Source organism: Mobula hypostoma, chromosome 6 (assembly GCF_963921235.1).
Source record: "Mobula hypostoma chromosome 6, sMobHyp1.1, whole genome shotgun sequence".
Lineage (NCBI taxonomy): Eukaryota > Metazoa > Chordata > Chondrichthyes > Myliobatiformes > Myliobatidae > Mobula > Mobula hypostoma.
In genome coordinates, this window is record NC_086102.1 from 29,854,440 (window position 1) to 29,874,387 (window position 19,948).

Sequence of the window (19,948 nt, forward strand, 5' to 3'; positions counted from 1 at the left end):
ATTCAGAAATCAGATGGTGGAGCGTGAGTCTTCGGGCTCCTGTACCTTCTCCTTGATGGTAGCAGTGAGAACAGGGCATGTCCTAGGTGAAAGGGGTACTTAATAATGGATGACGGCTTTCTGAGGTATCGCCTTTTGAAGATGTCCTCAAAGCAGGGAAGGCTATTGTCCATGCTGGAGCTGGCTGAGTTTACAACTTTCTGAAGCTTTTTCTGATCCTGTGCGATCTCCCTTTTATACCAAATGATGATGCATCCGGTTAGAATGCTCTCCATAGAACACCTGTAGAAACTTGGAAGAATCTTTGGTGACGTGCCAATTCTCCTCAAACTGTTAATGAAATATATGCGCTGTCATGTCTTCTTTTTAATTGCAACAATATGTTTGGCCCAGGATAGATCCTCAGAGATGTTGAAACCCAAGAACTCGAAACTGCTCATCCTTTCCACTCAGGATCCCTCGATTTCCTCTTCCTGAAGGTCACAATCAATTCCTTGGTCTTATTGATGATGCGTGCAAGGCTGTTGCTGCGATATTACTCAACCAGCTGATCTATCTTGCTCCTGTAAGCCACCTTATTAGCAAGTTAAATTCAGACAACAATAGTTGTACCATCGGCAAACTTCTAGATGTCACCTGAGCTGTGCCTAGTCATACAATCGTTGATGTAGACAGAGTAAAGCAGTAGGTTACACACACATCCTTGAGGTGTGCTGGAGTTGATGGTCAGTGAGGAGGAGATGTTATTTCTGACCTGCAAAGACTGTGATCTTCCAAAGAGGAAGTCAAGGATCCAGTTGCAGAGAGAGGCACAGAAGCCCTGGGTTTGAGCTTGCTGTTTGGAACTGAGGATATGATTGCGCTGAACGCCGAGTTGTAATCATTAAACAGCAGCCTGAAGTAGGCATTGCTATTGTTCAGGTGATTGAAGGCCCAGAGGAGAGCCAGTGAGCTGTAGGTATATTGTGGCGATTGGCAAATTGTAGTCGATCCAAGTCCTTGCTTAGGCAGGAGTTGATTCTAGCCTTGGCCAACCTCTCAAAGCATTTCATCAGAGTATTTGTCAGTGCAATTGAGCAATATGTCATTGAAGCAGATCACCCTGTTCTTCTTGTACCACCTGAAGGATATCCTCATGGTCACAGAGAGAATGTGCAAACTACCCAGATGAACTGAAGGTCAGGATGAACCCAGGTCTGTGATATTGTAAGGCAGAAGCTCTACTAGCTGTATCATTGAATTCAAGCAAAATTTGTGGCAGGCGTATTCTATAATCTAATATATACTTCCAGTTGAGCAGCTTCTAATACTGCATTCGTGCCTCAGAGAGAAATCTCACTGCATTTTACTGGCATCCCTGTTGCCGAATGGAACTTCTGGAGTTATGCATTAGGATGGGAATCATCTATAAGATCACTTCTGTCACTGGAAAAGGCAACAGGCAACAGAAAATAATAAACACAAGAGCTAATGCAGGTACTGGAAATCTGGAGCAAAACATACAAAATACGAAAGGAACACAGCAGGCCATGCAGCGCCTATGGAGAGGAATAAACAGTCAACATTTCAGGCCAAGACCCTTCATCAGGACAGGAAAGGAAAGGGTAGAAAACAGAATAAGAATGTGGGGGCAGGGGAAGGTGAAACCAGGTGAGGTGAAAAATGGATAGATGGTTGAAGGGGACATGAAGTAAGAAGCTGGGAAGTGATAGGTAGAGGAGGTAAAGGGTTGAAGAAGAAGAAATCTAATAGGAGAGGAGAGTCAACCATGGGAGAAAGGAAATGAGGAAGGGCAATAGAGGGATGTGATGGGCAGGTGAGAAGAAGAGGTAAAAGGCAAAATGATGGTCAGTCAGAAAGGGGCAGTGGACAATTTTAACCCCCCACCAACCTGCTCCAGTTTGCAGATCTAGTTACAACTGCACTTCTGATTCCACAAGTAACCTGCAAAATGCCGTAACTTGTGAAGAATGTTGGCAAAGTTATGATTTATCTAAAGATTTAAAATGGACTTAGAGCCAATTTAAATGTCTTAACTATGTGATTCCATTAAGCAGTCAGCACTAAACACTAGGCAGATTTTATAGCTTGCACTTAGCAAGTGATTCCGTTTCATTGATATCTGATGTTCCATCCATGTCATTAAAACAACCATTTCCTCATGCATCTTGAAAAACATTGTTGTAATTTCACTAAGAAATATGATCCATGGATCTAGACACCTTGGATTTGGAGAATGCATTGGCTCATTTGCAAATTCTACTGCAGTCAATTTTCAACATTTATATGTAAACACAATCCGTAGAAGTTCAATAACTTTAAAATTAAGTTTGCATAGATGGAAGGGGTTCCAAATTATACTGTTGGCCTGGAGGTAGTCTGGTAATGAATTAATTTACTCCTTCCTACTGAATACTTTAAGTCGGCGGTCCCCAACCACCGGGCCGTGGACCGGTACTGGGCCGCAAAGCATTTGCTACCGGGCCGCAAGGAAACGATATGATTTGGCGATATGAGTCAGCTGCGCCTTTCCTCATTCCCTGTCACGCCCACTGTTGAGCCATTACGCATGCGAGGTGATTGCCCGCGCGTCATACATGTCAGCGAGGGAAGGAGATCAACTCCTCGAGCTTGCAAATGACGGCGGGCTGAAAAGTATGTTTGACATAACATCTCTGCCGGCATTCTGGATCAAAGTCAAGGCTAAATATCCTGAGATAGCCATGAAAGCACTGAAAACGTTGCTTCCATTTCCAACATATCTCTGCAATGAATGCAACGAAAACTAAATTGCGCAATAGACTGGACACAAGGAACCTCCTTCGAGTATCACTGTCTCCTATCACCCCTCGATAGGACGGTCTTGTTGCAGGAAAACAAGCCCAGGGCTCCCATTGATTCAGCGATATTGGTGTGTTGTAATGATTAAATATGTTCATACAGGGAAAATATATGCTGCGTGTTTAATATACAAACGTTACTTAAAATGTGATGATGCTATTGACTTATATAACCATATAACAATTACAGCACGGAAACAGGCGATCTCTGCCCTTCTAGTCCGTGCCGAACGCTACTCTCACTTAGTCCCACCGACCTGCACTCAGCCCATAACCCTCCATTTCTTTCCGGTCCATATAGCTATCCAATTTTTCTTTAAATGATAATATCGAACCCGCCTCTACCACTTCTACTGGAAGTTCGTTCAACACTTACTTCAAGCTCCCCGTCCTCCCTGATAATTGACTTATCACTATATTCATGCGAGGAAATTATATGCGCTGTGTGTTTAATATTAAATTCGTTAGATAATCCCTTTTAGAGAAGAAATTTAGTGTATTAGTCACTTATCACCTATATTCCGGTCGTGATTAACACCCCCCGCCCCTGAACAGAATCGCCAAGAACGATTTGTAGAAATAGATGGGCATGTACAGACATGCCAAAGTCACGCATGCGCACCGGAGCCCGCGCAAGGATTCATGGTCATTGTAGTCTTCGTCGGGGTAAACCCAATGTATTTGACTGCTACTCTTGCCCGTTGGCAACCCTACCCACCCCCCCCCGCCCCCGGTCGGCCGGTCTGCAAGAATATTGTCAATATGAAACCGGTCCACAGTGCGAGAAAGGTTGGGGACCCCTGCTTAAAGTGATCTGATGATTTAACCCTTAAATACTGTTCGGGTCAAATTTGACCTGTTTTGACATTTGACAGCTGTAAAAACACCCTAAATGCCATTTTTTTAGCCGAAATTTGATGACTTCCTAAGGTGACCCAAAATGCGCAAAAGTGAAAATATTTAAAAATTTATACTTTTGTATAGGTGCTTCAATTTTTTGTACATTGAAGCTGTTCTGGGTCAAATTTGACCAATATCTATTGAATTTAGATCTCTGAAACATTAATTAAGGATTAATCACCCATTTATTAATGTCAGATAAGCTATGTATACATTCTAAATAGATCTGTGGTTCAAAATTTGGTATAGACACTTGTTATGAGGGGATTCTTGGGCCGGGTCAAAATTGACCCTGACCATACTGTGAAGGTATAGAATATGAACAGGTTGCCTGGGTTAAGTTATCTCATGACTGAGTTGACTTATCTATTAATGGACCTGCTTGGATCTATCTAGGAGCCGATGAGAGGCATTGGAAATAGTTCAATCCCTTTGTAACCTATGCTTGGACTGACTACATGGTTACCTAGAATCCATTGGATAATTTGGTGTGGGTTTTCCCCTCTCTTTTCTTAAATGTATTTCCTTATCTCTTTGGATTTTCCTGATTTTTAATCCAGTACCAATGGTTTCTCAAGGATAACAGAAAGATCAGAAGATGAGAGGAATTATATTGAACTTCATTAATTATTAGAAGAATCAAAGGTTCATGAGAAGTCAAAGGGCTTTTGTGAGTTAGAGGCAGGACCTTTCAATATGCAAGTCAATGTCCCATGAGACACCAGAGGTTTGAACAAAATTCCTGGAGTGGAGTAAAACACACTGTCAATACTGAATGCTCTGACCAGGGTTTTAATCCTAGGCATCTGTTTTTGATCACTTCTAATGTTGATACTAACTTGGATTCCAATGGTAAATAATATAGTCAGACATCCTTCATGAGGAACCATAATCAAAATGTTTCAGAACTTCAAATCCGGTGCACTTCAGAGATGAGTATCTACTTTACACATAATGTTCCAAAGCATCTCCATGGGAGAAAGTAGGGAAAACAGCCACAGACTAATAATACATTAGCCTGGACTTAAGCATTAGCAGGTTGTCCTACTTTTTGTGGCAAGCATGAGAAATGACAGTGAAAGGCAGTTAAGTGTTCATTTATTAGTGCTCATTGGGTGTAGGAACCCCGAATAACTAGAAAATAATCAAACTGTTGGAGAAATTCAGCTGCGTTAGGTGGTATCTATGGAAACAAAGAGGAGGTCACTGTTTTGGGTTCACGTCCTGCTTCAGAAGTTTGTTTCTTTGCTCCATATTACTGCATTTGCAGTTAATCCTCTCTCCAATTTGACAAAGACCAATTGTATGAACCCATTGCTCCATGACTCAGGTTTTCATACACAGTCAAAATCTTCTGTCAGGCCTGAAATCTCACTTTTCATACAGCTCAAAACAGCCTTGCCCATTTCATTTAACTGCTGAATGACCAGGAAACCTGAGAGGTTTATTTTTGGACAATATCACAGATATCAATGATTCCAGTTGTTTCTGCATCACACGACCTAAACCATTGACATTGGTTTGCTTCTGTAATATTTCAGGCTTTAAAGTCACATAGGAGAATTCTTTAATGAATAAAGTCCCACCTCTCCCTATACTTATGCTACACATTACTGACATATAATAACAGGATTGATAATGGTGCGAGTCATTTCAGAAAGCAGCACAATTTTACTATTTGTATACCTTCTGCAAAATATATTGGTGATAAAAGGCAATCTTACTCTGAGGACAATTTTGCCACCATGTCACAGGTGTTGTACCCGGTCCCCATGAAGCTGTCCTTGTACTGTCCCATCCGCACACCATCCAGCCAGTCACCCGCGGAGCAGAAAGCTGTGACGTCTGCATTGCTCCGGTCGAGCAGCAGATTGGATGGCCTAATTGGAAGGAAATCAGGAAGCCAGGAGTAAGTAGAGAGCAGTGTACGAGAAAGCGTTAACCAGAATCAACAGGCGCTTGCAGGCTGCAGGCAGCTTTGCAGCACCTCCATGAAATTTATCTGTCACTCTGGCCTGAGCTGTTCAAGCTGTCACATTATAGCATTGACTGACCACTATGCAGACATCAGCTCACACCATCCACTCAGGGTCAGTATTCCGCAGAAGCAAACAGTCAAACTAAGAGATTTACAATCCTTGAGGAGAACGTACATTTGAAAAACAAAATCCTTGTTATTGGCCCCTAATGGGCAGCACAAGACTCCGTTTGAAATGAGGGACTGTTTGAATTATCCATGGGCTCTAGCTGACAATGAAGTACAGTCAATAAGAGTGTGACAGACAACCTGAGGGTGACCCCTACTCTTTGCCAATATTTTGTCACTGATCAGCCCCCATCAACACTGCTGCCTGACATGTGGATTCCTACAACTCAGCTCCTCAGCTGAGACTAGAATTGAGGTATGGCTGGGTTGTGGAGGGCCTGTTTTAACCCCACCTACCTGGTGGAAACCCAGTGCAGGGGTCACTGAAATTCAACCTTAATAAGAATTGAATTCATAATTTTGTCGTTATTATATTATACCACATGTGCTGTTGTAATAAAATGATATGTATGAATGGCATGTAAAACAATTTTTTTCACTGAACCTCATGACATGTGAAAATAATATTTTTTGTTTCCTTTTGGGCAAACTGCTACTTTAGATTCCTTGGGAAAATACTGAAGACCATGTGTTCCATGCACCCCCTTCCTTCTACCTGCGATGCCCTACGGACCCCCTTTCTAAATTCTTAGCTAATATCAAGAAGATGTGGCCTGTGCTCCTGTTCCCAGTTCCACTCCTACCAGATAGCATTCCCCACTCAATTACGGTGAGAAACTGGCCACACCCTTGCTGATGAAGACTGATGTTAACATTTCTCTTTATACCCCCTGTGGCATTTTGGACAGTTTCTGGTTTGGTGTTCAGCTGTCAAGCTCCTACAGCGAATTAAAAGCTGTGCCTGGATCATAACTCAATCTAGTTATGTGCATGATTCTTGGATATTCAGTCTGGTAAACACCAGCTTCACCAGATCCTTAACTTCTTAAAAATAATGGGTATTTTGCTTTAAGTAAAATAGATCAATAGGGGGACTCTTGAGAAATTTAATTTTCATTTATCCTTTATGCAATATATATTTGCCTTTTTATATTTGTTAAAATTAGTTAAATTTTTACTGCAAGAAAAGGGAATTACTATTATAAACATATGTTTCAAAACATGTACCTCCTGTGTAAATCTGACAGAATAAGCAAACTACAAATGCTCAGTAAACCAGGCTGTTTATAATTGAATCTCACTCCTACCTTTTTATAACATTCATTTCCTAACAGTATGGGATCACCAAGCACTTTACCTTCTTACTGGATCTACTATAAACTGGTTGACAAGTGACAGTTCCTTATATTATTGGATGAACAACTTTCTACATTATTTTACTGCTGATTTTGTGCCGGTGATGACGTGCTATCCGTGCCTGGACTTCGGAACACGAGGTCTTGGGTTCGAATCCAGCAGGCTGCTAGCATGCTTTCCATCCGTGCTTGGTTGAGCCTCAAGGTAGCAGCTCGGCCTCGTAAAACTAACAAACGCTAAAGAAATGGCAAGGTTGCCGTCCGATGTGCCAAACAAGGCATAAGGAGGAACGTTTGCTGCTGATTTGGGAATGTATTTTAAGTGGACTGTCCCTTTAAGATCATCAAACCTTTTTTTTCACTAGTTGGGACAAATACAGATTAATTGCTGTGCTGAAGGAAGTTTGCAGATTGCCTGAGTTTGTAATTGTCTGGCTCCCGGGCATTTTACAGGCGTACCTCAACAGAATCAATTAACCTAATTGACCTCAGGACGAAGCAGCTGCCTATCTTCCTCTTTTGCTTAATGATCTGACACTGTGAGCTGTGACATCTGGAGTATGCCAGATGCTCTCAAAACTTTTTCTAAGAGTTCTCCCATGATATTGAGTCAGTAAAGCCACTAAAGAAAAGAGATAACCTTCAGCACAAGCTTGAACAAGGCCACAGCCAATCACTAGCACATTTTATACCAGGCCTGACTGGCTTCAATGGAAAAGAAAGGCTAGCGCCCATTGGCTGAGAGCCTGCTTTGTACCATTCATCGCTGGCTGGTGGGTTATAGGATGTGATTGATCTGAGTCGACGAAACTAAGTCTAAATAGATTTAGACTATCCAAGATGACATGAGCAAATAGTAGAAAATATTGCTAGGAACAGCAATACAAAATATATTTCTCACTGTAATTTATGTTTTTTTGATGTAGTGTGCTGTGCTGCTGCCACAAAACAACACATTTCATGGTATATGACAGTGATATTAAACCTGATTCTGATTTTGAAGAGAATGGAATGTGTCCATGTAGGTAGGCGGATGAATAATAAAGATTATAGAAGTACTTTGGTCGGAAATTGTATCTTTTACTTGGCTTTCTGGGACGGGGGGTTAATCAATGTTAACCTGACTGTGCAGATCGACATTACTGGAAAGTTCTGCAGCGTTTGTTAGTATGGCCCGGAGGCAGTGAAACAGAGCTAGAAAATTATGTTAAGAATCAATGCGTGGATTAAATACTGGTCAATTTGTACCTTGGAGGTTTACCAATCTGCACTGAAGTATTGATTCGCTACTTACAGTCAAGTAAAAGATGGCTCCCTGGGAGGGGAGTAACCTCTGTTGTGTGTGGTCAAATGATGAACTTTACTATCACTAACAAAAAGTTCATGACCATGGGCAGCTTTTACAACCTAATACTTAAAACAAGGAAACACAACTTTCAGTAGCAAGGTACTGAAAGAAACATCAGTAGCCATTCACCGTTTTTACAATCAGTATTTAACTGCCCGCAAAACGCCTAGTAGTGTGAAGACGTTTTACAGTATTACCTTTTTCTATTAAATCGGCTAATGTGGATTATTTTAAAATAATGGAAAGACTGAATGGTGTTCTTGAATGATCCCAGGGATTATTAGACACTTCATAAATAGACAGCAAGCCTTTCTTTGGAAATCGGCAGGCAGTCTCTGGCCTCAAATTATCTTGACCTTTCTCCCCGTTCACTCACATCTCTGGCCTGACAGCCTGCAAAAAGGTTCCCTTCATGCCTTGTTTCGGGACAGACTGGTGTCCCCATATTTTGCACATTTTAATTGTCTGGATAATAATGCAGGAATTTTGGTCTGGTACGATCACATGAGCATGTTGCAGTAGAGATGGTCCTTCAGGGAAACAAATTCCGAGGTAATTAAGCAAAACACATTTTGTATTAATGGCAATCTTTTTCATTTCCTACAGAGTTAAAGGCCTAGTCAATTCTTCAAATGTCACCTACAAGCTGTACACACGTGCTGCAACAGAGCCACGTTGGAATATAGGGCATGTTCTTGATGGGTCCCACAGCATGTAGGAATTACTTTCAAGTGATCCTCACATATGGGCTCACGGATCCCTGAGTAGCACGTAGCTTTCATGTAACTGCCAGTCCTGGTATCTGTTTAGTCAGCAACCATCTGTTTCATTATGTATTTCACAAAAAGGAAAAGGAGTTCACGTTTAATATGGCCTTGCAGCAAAGATTTTTGCATTCATTCTGAATCAGTTTACATACAATATATATGTATTAATACACACATACAGTACTTATTTTTAATATCTTTATAGAAATATAATATATAGGTTATGTCAACATATGTGGATATATGCATTTTGCTCGCAGTAAATGTTACTTTAAAAAGAGCTATAGCTGTGATAACAAATCAGTTTATTATATCTTTTTTAAGATGCATGTTTCTACAAATGAGTTGTTAGCTATACAAAGTTTATTTTGTTTTCTTTATCATATATTACATGCAACACATTTTAAAACATAGTTCAGTACACCCTCTTTCATTATTTGATCTTTATAAATATTATCTGAACAGCAGCCTAAGGATTAGTCGCAGTATAAACGCTTACAGGAATTCCTTTCAGTTACCTGCTGTAACATTGCCAGCAGAGCTGCAGAAGCTCCATTCATTTGGTAAAAGCTCCATTCATTAAAATCTAAATCCAGGGTTAAGAAGTACTCTAAAATACAAAACTACTTTCTTCACTATCTAAGCTTGCCTGCAGTGTCTCCTCTGTGAGGACATGTCTAGGTTGTTATTCATAGAGACATTCTGAACAAAAATAGGCTTTTGGTCCATTCACTGACAAACACATATTTTCACACTAATTCTTCTCTAGCTTGACTTTATTCTCTCTGCGTTCCCATCAATTTCCGCCAGATTCGACGTTAACCTTACTGTCCAGATCAACGTTATCAGAAAGTTTCACACTAGTCACAATTCACAGTGGCTTTTTTGTCTACCAAACTGCACATCATTGGGGTACGGGAGGAAAACAGACCCCGCTAGTGGAGACATGCATAGTCCGAGGGAGAAGGTACAAACTCCACTTAGAGAGCACCAAAGATCAGAATGGAACACACATCTCTGAAGCTGTGAAGCCTCTGTGCTGCATTGATCACCATATATTTAGATTGGAATTTGTCTATTTAATTTGGAGGAATTTTATCAGAGTGCAAGGTCACTCTAATTTTCATACTTATCGGTGAGATTCCAACATCAGTGAAAAGGGAGGTGCAGTTTTGGAGCATTTAGCCTCCCAAGCATCTTCTGCCATTTAAAGAGATATAGTTGATCTTCATTTGTCACATTTCCTCAATCTTATAGTACCTTTTTTTACAGAATACATCGATCTCAAATTTAAAATTTAATGATTAAGCAGTAGTTATCATTTACACAATGGAGTTCCAAATTTCTACCTGCCTTTTGCAAGTAAAAGTTTTCCTGATTTAATTTCAAGTGTAAACAGTAGTACGTTCTTTCATCTCGAGACCAAGATGGATGACAATGTTCTCACCCTAATCCTTGCCATATATCAAAATGAATTTATTGAAGCTTTGCCCATTATTTCAATTAACTAATATCTCCCTGTCATTCTTTTATATTTGTATCACCTATAATGTGGTCTATCTTTGTACCAGCAGCAAACATTGATAACTGCTTTTCATTCTTTAATTCAGCAAATATTTCAGTCCAAACACAAATCCTTGCGAGGCCTCACTAGATGTTTCCTGCCAGTGTATGAGAGTGTGCCAATTATCCCTGTGCTCTTCCTAATGTTTGCCCGTTAATATTCTGGCCAAATCAACAATTCATTGATCTTCAAATTAAGCTGAAAGCATCTTATAAGGGGCTTTATCAAATGCTCCTTAAACATCTGCATAAATAACATGCAGAGACACTCCAATGCTCACTACTTTTGTCAATTCTTCAAAATATTCAATTAAAATCTTCAGGGAAAACAAATGACATATTACTGCTGCCCATCCCTGCTCAACTGAAAAAAATTTACTGTTCAAGTTTTGTGTTCTTAATTACAAATTCTAATAATTTCCCAAGTACGCAGGTTAACTATATTTTGTCTCTCACCTCTCTCAAATTGTCAAACGACATGTATAATTTTCCATTCAAAAGGAAAATTTCCTAAACTGAAAGAACTATTGAATGTTATAGTTGGAGTGCTTATAATTTGCTCCACTACTTTTTCTGAAAGACTAGACTGGAAACTACCTGCTCCTGAAAGTTAGTCAATCTGCAGGGCTGTTGTTATCTTCATCATTTTATTTTGCTTATATTTAATTTTAGCAAGTCACTGCCATTGATTCTATCTCGAGGATGTCATCTCCTTCCTCTCCCATAACTGCTAAACCATTCTTCTCTTACTTTATTTTTAAATATCTTAAAATATCATCACTAGCTTCTTTAAAATGCCAATATTGTTCCAACTCTCCTCTTCATCCTATTATTATAAAATAAACTTCTGTTTAACTTTTGTGTTGCTCCAAGTCTCTCTCATATTCCTTTTCTGTAGCTTTTGCTCTTTTGTTTCTTTGTCCTCTCCTTCATCATCATCATCACGTGCCATGTCATATTGGCATGGGCGTTCATGGTCTTATCCATGACCATGATTGCTCTTGGTCATTACTTTCTTCCTGGCAGTGTCTTTACAAGACGGGTGACCCCAGTCATTATCAATACGCCTCAGAGATTGTTTGCCTGGTGTCAGTGATTGCATAACCAGGACTTGTGATCAGTGGTGTATCTAAGGGATGGCATGTGCCCTGGGCGCCACTTGAAGGGGGGGGGCGCAACTGAGCAGTTTCTATTAAAGTCAGGCAAGACATCCTCGGATAGTGAAAAGAAGAATTTTCTTCAGATGTATGATCTGTCTTTGATTATCATGGGTGAGAAACACGAGGATGGCCTTATTTCAGAGCATTATGTAAGAAGACCATGAAACGTTTCTTCACGAAGAAGGAAAGTGGAGCTGAAGGACGGAAGAGACAAAAGTTGGAGGCGGAGGAAGCCAAGAAGTCGAGCAAGTTCTTCATGCCCTTCTTTGAAAAGCCCGGAACAAGTAGTTCAACACGTTCCATGGAGTCGCCTGCACCTGCTACAAGTTTGTTAGGATCCGAAGGTGGATCAAGTACAAATGCGTCACAAGCCGAGGAGGAAGTCAAGTCAGATAAATCCAAGTATGACGAGATTAAGAGTGAGGCTGCCACAGAGAACGTGGATGTGACAGGAGGGGAAGACGATGGTGGTGGTGGTGATATTGAGTTTATTGATGAGATTGAACCTGACGACACTGAAGCTAGTGAACTGGATGGTGTCAAAGAGCCTCGAATTGTCATACCAGAAGTGATTGAACAGCATGACGTTGGACTTGTGAAGTTTGACAAGGATACTGGAAAAGCAATTCTGGCTGACGTGTTGAGAACAAAAATAATAAAGCTGGGTTTGAAGTATTTCCAGAACAGTGAGGCTGGTCTATTCCCCTTCTAAAAATTGTCTGCATTTTGTATCTTTTGTCTTCTCTATTCCCAGTCAGACCATCAATCCTCATTGGTTTTATCCAGATAAGCCAGAATGATGCTGACAGCATGGTTGAAGACAGCTTGAAAAAGCTAGGGAAGGATGAAATGGAGTTACAAGATTGTCGGTCACAGTGTTATGACAACGTTGCTGTGATGGCTGGACACATCACAGTGATGTTCATCAAAGAATAAGTGAGAAAAACAACCTGGCAGTGTTTGTGAATTGTGACAATCACTCACTCAACTTGGTGGATGTACATGCAGCCAAGCAGGATACAATGATGGTCATGTTTTTTGGAACCATCGAAGCTCTCCATGTGCTTTTCTCTCATTCAACACAGCGCTGGGAAAAACTCAAAAGGGCCGTGCCTGTGGTTGTTAAGTCAGAGTCCAAAACCTGGTGGAGTGCAAGGAGTGAAGGAGTGAAGCAGTGAAGCATCAGTGAAAGCATGGAAGGTGCAGTTATAATTTTCATGTAGTGCCATAATTTGTTACTTAAAAATTAATGAGTTTGACTTGTATTTTTGAGCTGATATTATGGTAAAGTTATCTAAAAGATGGGTGTCAGATGTTTGGACAAGGGCGCAATTTCAGTGCTTACCATAGGCGCTATTTTCCTTAGATACGCCCCTGCTTGTGATATGCACCAGCTGCTCATATGACCATCCACCCCCTGCTCCCATGGCTTCATGTGACCCTGATCTGGGGGCTAAGCAGATGCTACACCTTGTCCAAGGGTGACCTGCAAGCTAGCATCCTTACATCTCCTTTGTCCTCTCCTCAGGCCTCAGAAATGGTTAAATATGATAGTGAACTAATTTGTACCCCTTAGGAACAGGTATAGAAGTTAAGAAGATCAGGGACTACATAAAACAAAAAGAAAAAAGAATATTCACAAAGCCAGTTATTAGAGTGGATTATACTGGTGCTTTGATGGGTGTTTTACTGATGAGCAGATCTGACTAGATGGCATGTATAACTGGTCAGAAATCTATAATGCAAAAGTCTGTCTTTATTAGATCTGAAATGTTAGTAGCTGTTTTTCATTTTTCCCTTTTGAGTACTACAGTGAACGCAATCATAACATGATCATTATGAAACTCAGAAGCTGGAAATCTGAAATTTAAGAACCCATAAAATTTTACAAATACTTCAAAGATCATATTTAGTGCATTTTAAATAGTGGAGAGGGAGATAGTGGTGAGAACAAAAGAGATTGAATAACTAATAAGATGGAGGCCAACTTACTTGCATTTCTTCTTATCAGGTATTTGGCATTTGGAGCTCACAATGTGATCTCCTCCACAATGGAGAAAGCTACATAGATTAAAAAACACTGCTGTGGAAAAGATGCCAGTCTAATTATATCATTTGCAATATTGATGTCATGTCTGAGCTTTGGACTGCTTATTTCTACCTCTGTAATATCACCCAGTTCTGTGTTCACTCCTCTCTCAACTCATGATGAGAGGAGTAGGGAAGATGGCGGTGTGACACAGCTCGCAGCAGCCACTCCGGTGATGATGTCTGTTATTTGTCAAGTAGGGTGCCGTGCACAATTCTGATTTGATGGAGATGGACGTGAGAGCACAGAGGAACATCTGGTGAAACTTCTGAAATGCCTGCTTCGCTGCTGCTGCTACTGTGTGGTCCAGGATCTCCAGAGGAGAAGTCCCCAAGTCCTCAGCTTTGCTTGTTGCTCGGCGGCCGGGGAGGGGTCGAAGCGCTTGACAGAGGATAGTGCTTGGAGAGGCTGTGTCGGAGGGGTTGGTCAGAGGCTAGAAGTTTTTGGACAGACTCAGAGTCTGCTGCGGTCGGGTGCTTCCAATGGTGCTGCATCGGCGAGTTGGCAGCACTTGGAGGTTCGTTGTGGGGAGAGTTCCTCCCTTCTGCCACCTGCGTAGGATGATGAGTCTCTTGGGACTTTGAGACTTTTTTTTTTACCGTGCCCATGGTCTGCTCTTTATCAAATTATGGTATTGTTTTGCACTGTTGTAACTATATGTTATAATTATATGGTTTTGTCAGTTTTAGCCTTGGTTTGTCGTGTGTCTTCTTGTGATATCATTCTGGAGGAACATTGTATCATTTTTTAATACATGCATTTCTAAATGACAATAAACCAAGACTGAGTGTCCTCATAATCTAAATGAAGCTTTTATGATACCTTTATCCATACAAGTGATGCAAAACTTGAAAAGTTCCATCAACGCTGTCTTGGAAACATCTTAAATATCAGCTGGGAAGATAGAAGAACCAACGTCAGTGTGCTAAATGAAACAAAAACAACAAGCATTGAAGCCTGCTTCATCAAGAACCAACTAAGATGGAGCGATCATGTTGTTCGGATGAAAGACAAATGTCTGCCGAAACAAATCTTCTACTCCCAGTTTAAAGAAGGCAAACGTAAAAGAGGCGGACGACAGAAGAGATTCAAAGACGTCTTAAAAGCCAACATGAAGAAATGTAACATTAACATCAACAATTGGGAAACCAATGCCAAGGACAGAAAACTCTGGCAAGCCATCATCCGAGAAGGAACAGCAACTTTCGAAGCCAACGGATGTGCAGAATTAGAAGAAAAGAGAAGAAAATGGAAAGAGAGGCAGCAACAACCAAAGCCCGATCTGCCATCTGGAACTACCTGTCCTGAATGCGGAAGAACTTTCAAAGCCAAGATTGGACTCATAAGCAACTTGAGAGTGCATAAGTAGATCAACAGAACGAAGACCATCATCCTCGACCTCGAGGGATAACCACGACGACAAAACTGCATTAGTGGCAATGACAGTTCCAGAATTGTGCTTGTATTTGAGTTAGGGTTGGGAACAGAGGACATTAGGAGTTGAATTTCCCATAATACAGTAGTAGTACTTTTCCTCACAACTCAGACCTCAAGAAGTGGCTGTAAAGAATTACATCAGAATCCAACCAGGACACTTTCATCTGATGCGAAGCATTGTCAAGGAATGTGTGCACGCTACCATGATTAAAGATGGGTGGCAGGATCATACAGAGAATAAAAGCTTTCTATCTAAATGATGTGCACTTAAGGCAGTTTCCTTGTGCAAAGAGAAGTGGCCAGAGTGATGTCCATAACAACACACTTCATTGCATCCCTGCACTTCTGCGAGCCTGCAATACAGCCAAGTATTCCTTCCAAGTGCAATGCAAAAGGTGCTTTCACCTACTTCAAGGGATCCCTACCACAGACTGAGTTTTTTTTCCCTTCTATAAGGTAACAGTATGTTAAATCAGCTTATATACCCTGAGACAGCTTCAAAGAAGCCTTTGATTATAAGAGCAGTTCAGGTATGAGTTGGACAAGGTCTTTAAAATTCATAGATGTTAGAGGCAACAGTTTTGTGGTCAGACATTGAATGTGCAGGAAACGTTGATTAAAAGGTGTGAGAGTTGGGTGGAGAAGGTTTTTCCAGTGCTCCCACTTCCCGTCTGATTTATTTTTGCTGTTCTTTGCTTGCTACTCTTCTGGTTATGTTACATCCTTCTATTTCTGAAGAATTGCTTCTGACATTTCTAATCACTTGGTGAAAATAAGTCCAGTTGGGGTGATTGGAGTTCCATCTTGGTTCAGTTTGTTTGAGATCTCTTTGGCAGATAGTGTGTCTCTGACTTCTGGAAATATGTATCCAGCTGTTTAATTAACATTCATGATTTTTATTAACATGATTTTAAATAACATGATTTTTGTCTGACCAATAATGAGTAATCTCATGTTACCCATATGGATTTCCACCTCACAATTTTACAAGACTCATGCTTCATTATCTTCATCCTCATTATTATAGTCTGTTCTAGTTCTACAATCCACCAAGCTCTCAAGTATACAGTGCCACGATGGCTTTGCTACTGGACTATAATTCAGAGGCTTATACAAAAGACTTGACAATACAGTGTCAAGTCCCACCATCCAATTGGTTAAATGAAAATGAAATAAAAAGCTTGTATCGGTAATAGTGACAATGATAATAGCAGGTTTGCTGCTAGGGAAGGAAATCTGCCTTTAAGTAATGTGACAGTATGCAACTTAGATCCATAGCGAAGTGATTGATTCTTATCAGTTCTGTCCATGGAAGCTGCAGTGGCTCAGGCAGGTGGTTCTGCTCCGATTTCACAAGGACACTACGCTGGCCATGCCAGTGACACCCACATTCTGTGAATGAGCTACAATAATCTGAGTTTTTCCAGATTTGGCTATTTTGAACATCCTTGCTTTGAAATTACTTCAGCAGTGGTGGCTATGCCTTAACAGACTATGTCCTAAGCTTTGACATACCTTCCCTTAAATCGTTATCTCTCCCTCTCCTCCTCTAGGACTTTCCTAAATAATAAATTATCCCTTTGCTTGACCTTCATTCTGATTTCCATGATAAAATAGCTTTCGGAGATCTAAATGAGCTCTCAGAAATATGAAACAGTAGCATCAATACCAAGGGAAAATTGTGATCTAATTCAATCTTGGTTTCTCCTGAAAGAAATTTACTTCCAGCATGAGCACTGGGTCCTCCTTCCAGCAAAGGGAAAATCAAACTTACTTTGCTATTCAGAGGACATGGCTCATGTGATTTAGAGTTTTACTAAAACAAAATTGTTGTTACTCTGGTCCAATTCAGATATATTTACCTTTTGCTGGGGCACATTTAAGCCAGGGAATTATGATCAACAATTCTATTAAGATGCTGCACTTATAGTAAATGTTTCATCTCTCTAGAAGTGGTTTATTATCAATAGCTCTATAAACGTTACAAAATAGAAAGCGAGAGGAGTCTGCCAGGAATTTCCATGATAAAGTTGCTTATTGCCGTTTCTAGCTTCCAGTGTTGAAAGCAGGATAATGCTTGAAAATTGAAATATAAATAAATTGAAGATTTCATCTTTTCTTTAAATAGTCCAGCCTTTGAAACTGGGAACTGTTAGGCAGAAGCTAAATACACTTGCAACGTATGCAGTTACTTAGGTTAAAAATGCAATGTTTAACTAACCTTAAAATCTGGTGTTGCCAGTATTTGGAGAAATTGCTTCCCCAAACCTATCACTGCCCAATGTTTGTAAAGATAGCCCCTCCCCACTCCTACCCCATCCCCCTCCTGAGGAAAGACATCTGGACAATTTAATAGTCTAAAGGAATTTGGATCTAACTGTGAAGAATCGATGTTGTCTCAATACAAGAGTTAGAGAATGGTGGTATATTCCGGAACAGTTACATGCATCAGCATGTGACCCAGATGCCTGTCTGTGGCCTGGACCATGCAATTTATTGACTGGGTCATGCATCCTATTGATTTAGACAGGAACAGACAAATTAGGGATGTTTTTCTCCCCACTGCTCTTACAAGCTGAGTTGCTCTCCTGCTGTTTCCAACTCGAGCATTAATGCCTTTAATAAATCACCAATGCTAAGTTTCTCAAAGTTGGGGGTGGAGTGGAAAGTGAACCAATTCTGGCTAACACAAACTGCAGTAGATATCTGAACATATGTTAAAAATAAAAGGGTATTTTGTGTGAAGCTTTTAATCTGAGTATGAGTCTTTCACAGCCTTTGAGGAAGCACAGTTAGGAAAGCTGCTGCCTCAAAGCTTCAATGATCCAGGTTCACCCCTCACTTCTGGCACTGTCTGTGGGCATTTGTAACCATGTGGGTTTCCTTCAACTTCTCAAGGATTGGTAGGTTAGTTGGGCACTGTAAATTATCCCTAGTGTGGAGGTGCCAGAATCTGGGGACAGGTTAATGGAAATATGGGAGAATAAAATGGGATTAGTACAAATGGGTTCTTGATGGTTGAGACTCGGAAGGCTGAAGGGCCTCTAGTTAGGAGGTTAAGGAGCTTTGCCTTGTCATTGAACATCTAACAAACTCTACAAGCATACAGTTGAAAATATCTTAACTGGTTAAATCATAGGTAGTCCAAAAACATGAGAAGCTTATGGCCTGTACTTGGGAGGTTAACAAGCTTTGGCTTGTCACTAAACATCTAACCTTCTCCGTGGATTGTCACCTTGTCGTGGTGGAGAAGCTTGAGTGGTCCTGAGATCCCGAGAGCGTTGCTGTCTGGAGCTATGCACCTGGTAGGGTCACCCATGGCAGTACGGTCGAGAGTGAGGTCCCTGACAAAGAACAATCCAACCAAGACCTCAATGGTGGAACAGGCAGACGAAGTTACTTCGAAATCAATGGCCGTGAAGGCGGATGAAGGCTGCAATAAATCCATCAGCTCCAAACATCGAGGTTTCCATGCCATTGGAATTAGTTGGTTGATTTGTGAAGTATCGTGTGCTTCTTGGAGTGCAACACCAAGTACACATTAAACAAATACACGCACGGGCGTCTTCGCTCTGTACGGAACGAAGACCACCATCTTTGACCTCGAGGGATAGACACGACGATGAAATATCTATCAAACCTTTACAAATATATAGTTGAAAGAATCTTGACTGGCTACATCATAGTCAAGTAGGCCAAGAATACAAGAAGCTGCAGAGAGTAGTGGACCCTGCCCAGTACATCACAGGCAGATCCCTCCGCACCATTGGTTGTGTCTACAGGAAGTACCGCCTCAAGGGGGATACATCTTTCATTGATGTCCCCACTGTGTGGGTCATGCCATCTTTTCACAGCTACTATCGGACGGGAGGTACTGAAGCCTGAAGTTTCACATCACCAGGTTCAAGTGCAGCTACTTCCCTTCAACCAGTCAGTTCTTTAACCAACTGGCAAAACTCTAATCAATACAGTTCAACAACAATATGACCACTTTGCACTAAAACAGGGGTAATTACGAAACTCTTAGATAGGCAGAGGGATCATAATTTTAAAATGGAGGGTTACGTAGGAGAGAGGGGTTAGATTGATCTTAGAGTCGGTTAGAAGTTCTGTACAATATCGTGTACCAAAAGGGCCTGTACTGTGCAGTAATGTTCTATAATCTGTGATATATTTTGCAGAAATTACAATAATAGCCATGGACATGATCTTTGTAGGACCATTCAACTGGCTGCCATTATATACCCATCTACCCCCTTTCATGATATTTAAAGTGTATTCCATGTGTTCACTAGCAATGGCACCCACTGCTGTTGGGTGGGCAGTAGGACTTGGTTTTGCTTCTGTACAAGTTCTACTCTCTAAATTGTCCTTTCTGGCAGAGTTTTGCACAGTCACTGTGAGAAAACGTTACGCATATGAAAGGATGGTTGTCCTATTCTACAGGACATCACCTATTAACACCAGCAAAGAGGACAGAAAAATCCAAGGACAGACCATTT

The 19,948-nt window shown here is 40.9% G+C and overlaps 1 protein-coding gene across 2 annotated transcripts in view; it reads right to left on the reverse strand.

The window, feature by feature from the left end:
* The window catches only part of epha3 (eph receptor A3), a 288,707-nt gene that overhangs the window by 6,949 nt on the left and 261,810 nt on the right, over window positions 1-19,948 (reverse strand). For both annotated transcript variants that reach the window (XM_063050489.1, XM_063050488.1), the window contains exon 16: window positions 5,465-5,620. In XM_063050489.1, the coding sequence (XP_062906559.1) occupies window positions 5,465-5,620 (156 nt within the window). The remainder of the gene's footprint in view (window positions 1-5,464; window positions 5,621-19,948) is intronic.